This window comes from Montipora capricornis, chromosome 10 (assembly GCF_036669925.1).
Source record: "Montipora capricornis isolate CH-2021 chromosome 10, ASM3666992v2, whole genome shotgun sequence".
Lineage (NCBI taxonomy): Eukaryota > Metazoa > Cnidaria > Anthozoa > Scleractinia > Acroporidae > Montipora > Montipora capricornis.
The window spans coordinates 24039271-24049270 of NC_090892.1; the positions used below are offsets into that span (position 1 = coordinate 24039271).

The following is a 10000-nucleotide window of genomic DNA, read 5'->3' on the forward strand; positions in this document are numbered from 1 at the left end:
GTTCTCATCCTCGGAAACCCAGGGGCAAGTCAGTCCAGACGGGACGTGAATCGGGACTGGCGTATAATATTCAAGTAAGGCGAGAAGAGCCCCTGGGAAAGTATCTTTAACGGACGAGTTCCAGAGCGAATTAAATTATAATTTTCTGATTGGGCGGAAGTAAGTAAGTAAGTATTTTGCTATTTGCTTTCCCAAGGCACAAATACTTGTCAATTAAAAATAATTATTTTACTTACAAAAGTGCTAAATTGTATTTTAGTTACATGATGTACCCAGTGATCCTCGGGGAGCGGGAACTTGGGCCTTTGCCTCACGAGACATAGAAAAATGCGAAATCATTTGCGAAAGGGAGAGCGCATTTCACTTGACGAGGCTGAGAGGCGTGAAGCATTGTACAAGGAGCAGGGCAGGCCTTGCACCATAATTTTTTTTCTTTTTCTTTTTAATGACTATTTCCACAATTACATAATTACAATTCTTTTTTCCAAGAATAAAAGAAAGGCCTTGCACCCTAATGGTCATCGAGAGTGAGGCACTACAAATTGCGTGAGTTTTCGTAAATAGATGTCTTTGACTCACAGTTGTTGTATTGGATGAAATGTAGGCACGTTCATTTTTGCCGCATTATTATCAACATTAGGCTCGTTGTCCTCTGTCTAAAATTATCATCATGAATAGCGCCGCCCCTTTGTCCAGAGAACAAACAGACGGTTAAGTGGCTTACTTGATTCAATGGGTGGCTACTGGCATCTCTTTCCGGAGGACACCAAAATGGCTCCCGCAATGCCTAGTTAAAAAAAAAAAAAAGGATAGGCTTTAATAGCACTCATAAATTACACTTTTTCTGGTAAACCACAACAGTTGTGGAGAACGAAATGAACAAATTAACCTACAATACAAGTTGATATATCATGTGCCAATCAAGCAAGGACAAATGTATTTTGTCGCTTTCAACTAAAAGTGTTTTGAATAACTTCCCTGTACAGAGCACGCTGATCTTGCTTGTCTAGCAAGTTTCATACGCTTGAAACATTCATGATCACCACCCACTCTTTTTGTATACTTGACAACTACTTGCCATATTCACTGAAATACACCAGCAGTACGATATTGTCACTGGAGGAAAAATGCACTACTACTCGCTTTAGTAGAAAGGGTGGCTGAGGTATACTGTCAATTTTACACACTAAATAGTGAAATTACCTTTTTAAATATTCCGCCTCTAAAAAGACAATTCCATTTCCTTGCAGAATTGATCCATTTGAAGACAACCCGAGAAGCTCCTTGACATGGGGTTCAACTATGAATCATTCGCTGAACCACGCCAATGTTAAGCCCTTCGTCACAAATAAGCACTCTAACAACCCTAGAGTATTTTTTGTCGCATTGCACGATATTGCCCAGACCACGGAGCTGTTGTGGAACTACAACGACGACCAATGCCAATTTTATTCCGACAGCCAAACTCTCCCTGAAGAAGACTTACATGGTGTTAACATTTGTTAACATGTGTTAAAGTCCTTACACCTACAAAACCCATCCTTGGCTCCACAAATTATGCCTTTCCACTAGATATACAGTTGTTACTTTTTTCAACATGCATGACCTGCACAACACGAGTCATAAAAAAGAGGGTGGGAAAAAAAAACAACAACAAATATAAAAGGAAACAAATGTAAAAGAAGCAAAAAAGAGTAACCCGGCCTAAAAACATTTTTAACCATTTTCAAAAATTCAGTTGTATTCATATCACAGCACAATCGACCATTCTTCAGGTTAAGGTTCTAATTGGCCATAGAATTCAATTCGTTTTCATTTCATGCTAATTTCTGTCTGGATTTACAAAACGCTACCCATTAATGCTGTCACCTAGCACCTTCAGATGCACAACAAAGTTCTTTCTATTCACAGCTATGAATGCAGCTAGGGTCAAACTCCACCCCAGCCTCGACAATGCAACTTCTAGAGCTTACTCATGTCTAACGACTGACTATAATTATTTGACTGGTCCTTTCATGGGGATTCCTGTGGCACCTGAAAGGTCAAGCTAATTATAAGTCATATATAAGAGATGGGTTCTTGGTAATTTCAAAGTTGTTGGCGGTCAATTTCTGCCAAGCAGTGTCACATAAATACTGACGTCAAATTATGTTAGTTTGCACTTATAAGAGCAAACCAAAGTTAGTTTAGGAGGGGGGGGGGGGGGATTATCCCGAGTTAGAGTTTGTGCCTTGGTTGTAAAATCATAGATTAGAGCATCTAGACTTTGTATAGGCATCTCTTGACGGGCCCCCCGCCCCCCTTGGTTCTAAGACCGCCCCAATGGCTTGAAAACAGACTTTGCCTGTTTTCAAATGAGCAGCCACGTTTTTCAAAAATCAGTCAGATATCAGAGCACAATCAAGCAGATGCTGACTAAACAATCTTGCTCAAGCTAATTTCATTCAGGCTGAGACTCCCATTAGCCATAGCATTCAATTCGTTTTAATGCCATGCTAATTAATTATCATAGCACAATCGAGCAGATGCTGACTAAACAATCTTCCTTAAGCAAATTCCATTCAGGCTGAGACTCTCATTGGCCATAGCATTCAATTCGATTTTATTCCATGCTAATTAGTTATCAGAGCACAATCGAGCAGATGCTGACTATACAATCCTCTTCAGGCTGAGACTGCCATTGGCCATAGAATTTAATATATAAACACTTCAAACGACCAAAGCGTCAGTTTACGATGATGAATCTTTCATCTTTTAACTTAACTTCATGATTTTTTTAAACCAATACAAGAAAAGGAAAGTTCCAACACATTGCTTGGTTTACTGTTAACGAAATAGACTTGTGCTCAATTACTAGACGCTGTCACGGGAGAGGAGCCAGCGCTCCTTCCCCTGAAGATACTGGACTCGAAAGAGTGGCGGAAATCGAGCCTCACTATGGCTCAAAGTTGCACTCAACTGTCCAGGATAACGTCTTTACTAATGGATCGTAGACTCTCCTTATTAAACTCACGTGAAAACGCGAATAGTATAATGTTGGCTTTATTGGAGTGTGCCTCTTAATCGACATCATGTTTTGATCAATGGGTTCACGTTTGTTAAACAATTATGCTCTCAGACATTCAAGCTGTTTCGTTGGTCTAGGAATTATGCATATTTTGATCATGCATGACATTCATTAAGTTTGGATCAGGTTCTTTAGAGTGCGGTTTATTTCCATCCTTGTTCAAGATGAATTTAGAAAGAGACCATGAAGTGCCTTTAGGGAAAATAAGGACGTTATTTTGCGGGAAACGTTACAAAGACACTTTATATTCCTGGGTGGTATGTATATTATCAGCTGTCTGCAAAGCAGTAAATCTTGGGTTTGCACTTAGCTTTGGAGTTTTATTTCCGGAGTTAATTGACTATTTTGAAGAGACGAGAGAAAGAGCAGGTTAGTCATCAAACGTACCTTGATGTATTTTTTCCTCTCTTTTACAGCTGCATTAGCCTCCCAGAGCATCAAGCTTTTTTCGGCTCTTGTTTCACCCGCAGGATGCCCTCGCATGCTGCAGTTGCCCCTAGTCTCAGAGGCTTTTTTCATCATAATTCTTGTTCTTCTTCTCAGACTTAATTTAGGTGCGAAGAGCGACAAAGAATGACCAATCAGCGAGAGAATAGGTCCTTAATTGTTGCTTTCTGCGGCTAAATTTCATGCGAGAAGAAGACCTCTTGGACTAGGGCACAATTGTACCACTTTCACGATGAATTACGTAACAGTTATTAACGCTTTACGCCTCAGTGGCAAGGTCCATCCGTTTTATCCGCTTAAGGCGATGGCTTTAGCGGTCGTTGCATCGTTGTTAATTCACGGAGTGACCTACTGCAGGGATAACTGCCATTTAAAATGTTAACACTATGCGAATTAGCACCCCACAAAACTGCAAAATTTGAGGCGGTGTCGATGAACGTCCAATAGAATCATAAGCTGTTGGAAATAGACCGTACCCTTAATCACGTAACGGATCAGAATTCTTTTGTTGAGTGACAACTGAACCATTGCATTCTGGTATTTATAGTAGTCAATCAACAAAAGAACTTTGATGTTTTACGTGATAAGATGTAAGGCCTATTATTCAGCCCGACATGTTTATCGAAATTAATTGTTGCTTTCTGCGGCTAAATTTCGTGCGAGAAGAAGACCTCTGGGACTAGAGTACAGTTGTACCACTTTCACGATGAATTACGTAACAGTTATTAACGCTTCACGCCTCAGTGGCAAGGTCCATCCGTTTTATCCGCTTAGGGCGATGGCTTTAGCGGTCGTTGCATCGTTGTTAATTCACGGAGTGACCTACTGCGGGGATAACTGCCATTTAAAATGTTTACACTATCCGAATTAGCACCCCACAAAACTGCAAAATTTGAGGCGGTGTCGATGAACGTCCAATAGGATCATAAGCTGTTGGAAATAGACCGTACCCTTAATCACGTAACGGATCATAATTCTTTTGTTGAGTGACAACTGAACCATTGCATTCTGGTATTTATAGTAGTCAATCAACAAAAGAACTTTGATGTTTTACGTGATAAGATGTAAGGCCTATTATTCAGCCCGACATGTTTATCGACAAATTCCTTGTAGGCTTGACTGCCGAATACCCTGCCACTAGGCTGTTATCGATTGTGCTGGTAAAACTAGAATATTATGCTACTAGCAGTGCCCAATTTTTGCCCAAATTATGCTACTTTTTCCTAAAATTATTCCTTTTGCAAAACAAGCTAAATAGGTCCAAAAAAATGTATCATATATTTGTTATTAATGGCAATACTAGCTAGCTATTTCCGTTGTCTGGGACAGTATGTGTTTGTCACGCACTTATTTTAACAACGACTTTCATGCAAAACACAAATAAAATCATGTAGCTAAACGTTTTTCGTGTCACAAGCTCGTCTTCTATTGTATTTTGCTTTCGTTGTGTTAAAGAAACAGCCTCCGGCTATGTTTTCTGGTTGAAATTCCCTCAGAGATCTAGTTGCAAGTTTTCTGACGGTGTGACTCATTCGCAAATGAGAGGCACTGGGATCAACACTTCCGCGGAGGCCTTTCCACCGTTAGAAAACGGATGCAGCTGTAACATTGACCAAAAATGGTCTCAGGCGTATCAATATATACCGATTATGCTAGCAGTGCTACTTTTAAAAAATAAGCAAAAATTATGCTAGTTTCATTAAGTTATGCCAAAAGTTTTGCTAGCACGATCTGTAAAAGCCCACCTGGGACTCTAACAAATGTTTTTGTTGTAGTTGTTTGTTGTTGCTTTTTTGTTTGTTTGTTTGTTTGTTTTTGTTGCTGGCTTCGCGGTACGCATAAAACAATTTAAGGCCCTGTTTACAAACAGGTAACGGTAACCCTGGTGCTGCATCGAGAGGTTTTTCTCCGGGTACTCCGGTTTTCCCCTCTACTCAAAAAACCAACTTTTGATTTGATTTTCGGTAATTTGTTGATTTCAGTGTCCCCAATCAGTGCTCCAGTGATAGAATACTAGCTTTCCTTTCCTTAAAATTTTGATTAATCGCAGCCTGATCTTACTTATAAAAATTTTCCTATAAGAAAAGAGTTTATGCGATGATCCATCTATCTTTTGTTTCATTTTCATTCCGTTGTTCAAGAAGATTACATTTCTTATATTTTGAATTCATAGTTTATGTAAGTTCGGAGAATTGTTATGTGTAGCCAAGAGTCCATCCCAAATTTATCTTGTCCCCATCAGTGTCTATTTTTGAACCAATTTTTTGCGGGAAAATAAACAATAGACCAAATCGGCTAACTCAATTTTGTTCCAGCAGTAGCCCATGGGTACAAGCTTGCCTCTCCCATACAGACCCTATGTGTCAACCTTTGCGCGCAAGTTTCTGTTTTTAAACTCATTGTTTAGAATGGCCAATCAGAATAATGTTATTGCCAAACGAAGACAAAAAAAGGCAAAATCAATGTAAGCAATTTGTGCAAATTAATATAATGGTTAGTCTCCTACAGAAGGGTTAGTTCCAAAAGTAGAAAGATACGCGCAAAGGTTGACTCAAGGATATAGTACATAAGGAAGCTCCTATTTATGAGCTCTGGGCACCTGGTTCCAGGTGCATTGTAATGCAAATGCAATATACAAAGAATCTTAACCTCGAGAGATTTAAATTGGTACACATTGAGTTAACCTATTAGGTCTACTGATTATTTTCCCGCAAAACCCTGGTTTAAAAACAGACACTTTTCTGTCGCTGGTAGGGACAAACCCGATACCATTTTCTTACTCTTGGGTAATAGACTTTTGGTGTAGCTTAATAATCCCTCAGTGGTTGTGCTAGAAAAAGTATCATGTTATGCTATTGGAGCAGTGCCCAGTCTTACCATGGTCTTTAAAATGGTAACTGATGATCATTCAGCTAAATCAGGCGCTCGTCAAGGCTCATACTTGGCCTAGGAGTCAACCCTTTCCCGCGTACATTAAATTATAGAACCCCTTAAGAGATTCAGCACGCCCACTGTTGTGAAGCTGATCAAAACAGAGCTACCTAAGCGTAAAGGGAAATATACTTTTTGCGGGGAAAACCTGTTTTTAAAGATCTGAGGAAAGGGTTCACTCAAGGAATTAGTGGGGATGGAGGCTCCCCTTCATTGATGAGCTCCTGGATAAACTCAAAATGTTCCAAACCAGAGTAGCATTTAGAGAGGTTTTCAATTGAGTGTCGAAAGTAATTAGGGAATTACCTTGGTTTTGCATCTACTTCACTCAGTGATTGGTTCAAAGTTTTCGCGCCACTTTTTCAACCAATCAGAAGTGAAAGCAAAGCCAATCGTGGCTCGCGCGTGCACATTTTCCCGCGCTTTGTGTCGGCTACGTGTAATTACTTCGAGTTTTGATTGGTTTACTGGATTGTCTCCGTCCTTTTTGATTGGCCAAAGTAATTACTTTGCTTTTGGTTTTACGACACTCATTTGAAAACCGCTCTAACTATGTTTGATTGCCCACCTTGTTGAAGCGGGAACCTTAATGGCTATCTTTAACGGGAAACGGAGAATAGGAGAACAAGGAACGGGAAACCTTTAAAACTGGGAATCTTTCAAAAAGATTCCCGCTTTTAAAGATTCCCCGTTCCATATTTGGCATTCCCAAATTTCGAATTCCACGTTCCGCGATCTTTGTTTCAAAGAAAGCCGAACGTTAACTTTCGTTATTTCGCAATGGATGTTCAATCCTAAGAGTGATCCTCCCCAAAATGTCCAAGAAAGTTCATTATGTTCTAATCTGGGATTTGATTTGTACTTTTCACAATCCACTTTTCATATTGTGGGCCTCTGGCAATGATGCTTGGCCCTCAGCCGGAATACTTTAAACAACTTGTAAACATATTGTTTTCAGCATTTTTTTTTTTTGGCCTGAGAATTAAATATTTGTGGGTGATTTAATCATTACTGATAGGCGTAAGCAAGCATTGCAAATGCCCACAGATTCACACTTATATTGCATGTGTCACTTATAATTGACAGCTTTCGTTGGCTCGGCAACCTTGGGTATGATCTGGTTTGCAAGTCCGCTGGCTGGCTATGTCTGTGATCGCTTCAGTTGCCGAATCACGACATTTTTGGGTGGATTACTTTGCGCAACAGGCTTAGTAGCCACTTCCTTTGTTCAGAGCATAACTCACATGTACTTCACGTATAGCTTCATCCTCGGCTTAGGAGCATGTTTCATCTGCAACTCGTGTTATCTCGTAATTGGACAGTATTTTGAAAAAAAGCTGTCCACAGCTACAGGCATTGTAGCATTGGGAGCAAGCTTGGGCGTTCTATACACAGGACCATTGCTTCAAATACTTTTGGACGCTTTTGGATGGAGAGAAAGTTTGAGAATAATGACAGCATTTTACGGGGTAATTTGCATCCTCAGTTTGGCTTTCAACCCAAACGTAGACAACAATACCCCAAACAAAACAAATCTCGAAAATGATAACGAAGAAACAAAAGACGAAGAAAAGAAGGGCATTCCTCTGTATTGCAGCGTTTGGAAATTTCCTACCTTCACCGCTGCAACGATTTCTTTTGTGGCTGCAAGTTTTGGAATGTACATCATTTACATCAATTTAGTAAGTTGTCATTACAGTCATACTTATTCAAAATATATTAATTCTCTGAATGCCATGTTAATTGTGGCCGTATCCTGTAGGTGTTCTACAAAACTCGCCAGTTCCCTCCCTCCGTTGTACTACGATCGAATTGAACGAGTGAAACAATTTTTCCTTTATTTTACTCAAACGACAGTAATATTGCTTCTTTTGTGAGGTAAAGTATCACTCGCGTTCTATCCAAACTGAAAATAGAGTAGACATAAAACCATCAAATGACTACTTGAATACCAAATGATGGGCAGCATTTAACAACGCCTTGCTACTTTAAGGGTGAGAAGAGATCCTCGCACTCATATCTAGACAATTTAAATTAAGCAATTGTTTGTATTTGAAGAGCGGGTTATAGACGAAAGAGTGAAGTGAACCTTGTACGTATCTGGACAATTTAAGCAATTGTCTCTTGCAGACACCTGAAAAAATCAGCGGCCTCAAAGGGATTTGAACCCACGACCTCTGTGATCCCGGTGCATTGGTCTACCAACTGAGCTATGAAGCCAGTCAGTTGGAAGCAGGTCAATTTGTTGGGCTCATGTGATCCCGTGAAAGGACTTGTGACTAAAAGAAATGCAAATATTTAAAGTGCAGGTTAATATAGATGAAAGGTAAAAGGGAGCTTGGTACTTTATTGGACAATTTGAGCAACTGAGGTCATGAAAAATTCAAGCTTGGAAACGCTAAACAATGTGTTATTGTTTTGCCTTTACTTCTGTAGGTTAAATTTTCCGAAGAAATTTACATCACAGCCCAAGAAGCCTCTCGTTTATTCATCTTCATAGGACTTGCTTCGTCCATAGCGCGTCTAATAACGGGAAGGTTGTGCAACGCGAAAAGTGTGAATCCTGTTTACATTTACCAAGTATCTATGTTAATAGCCTGCATAGCTACATTTTTGCTGCCATTTTCTACGAAGTACTGGCATCTAATACTCTTCAGTACTGCCTATGGTTTAAGCGATGGAATATTTATAACAACGTCTTGTTACATATTGCTAAGCTGTGTGGACACCAAGAAAAGAACAGCGTCTTTTGCCATCGGCAATATGATTTATTCCCTCTCTGCGGCGGCCGGCGGGCCTATAGCTGGTAAGTTACTTAAGGCCCAGAAATACGGGAAACATTTTCTTTGCAACTTGTCGCGCAACGATGTTGAGTTGCAAATTGAGATGGTTTGTTGCACGTATTACCACCTCCTCGCGCAACATTTTTTTATGTCGCAAAAAGTAAAAGCGACGTCTACTTTTTGCAACATAAACATTTGTTGCCCAAATTACACTCGAAATCATGTGATTACCTATAAAAATACCCCCCCCCCCCCTTCTCCCTCCCCATATGAACTGTATTATGGGATTTGCAAAAATAGAGAATTAGTAGAGAAATGTGAAAGCGACGGTAACTATGTCAATTATCCTGAGAGGATGAAAAACCGTAAACCATATTTGCCGCAATCAAATTCACTCAGGGTCGCCATGTTGTTCTTCTGAAGTCAATTGTAACCCAAAATTGCCGCCACCTGTATCTAATTGTATTCATTCAACTTTCTAGGCGCATTTATCGTATTTCTTTTACCCAGTTCACCTTTTAAACTTTATAACTATTCACCGCGATTAACTAAATTTCTTAGCATTGTTGTAAAATGTTCTTTTAACGGGTGCAACTCTCTCACTTCACAGGCCTGATGGCAGACAGGACCGGAAACTACGTCTATTCATTTTACATGACAGGAGCAACTTTATTTGTGGCATTTCTAATTCCATTCGTGTTAGTAGTTTTGAATTGTAAGAAATCTAGGATTCATCCTAAGAATGCGGTTAAAAATTCTGAACAGATCTAAA

General features: G+C 39.7%; 1 protein-coding gene across 1 annotated transcript in view; it reads left to right on the top strand.

Annotated features, from left to right (window-relative positions):
- The first annotated feature begins 3202 nt into the window (after positions 1-3202).
- The window catches only part of LOC138021632 (monocarboxylate transporter 8-like), a 7100-nt gene continuing 302 nt past the window's right edge, over positions 3203-10000 (top strand). The window contains exons 1-4 of the mRNA XM_068868559.1: positions 3203-3436; positions 7532-8127; positions 8882-9251; positions 9839-10000. The exon at positions 9839-10000 is cut by the window's right edge and continues 302 nt beyond it. Coding sequence (XP_068724660.1) covers positions 3232-3436; positions 7532-8127; positions 8882-9251; positions 9839-9999 — 1332 coding nt within the window. The 5' untranslated portion in view covers positions 3203-3231 and the 3' untranslated portion in view covers position 10000. The remainder of the gene's footprint in view (positions 3437-7531; positions 8128-8881; positions 9252-9838) is intronic.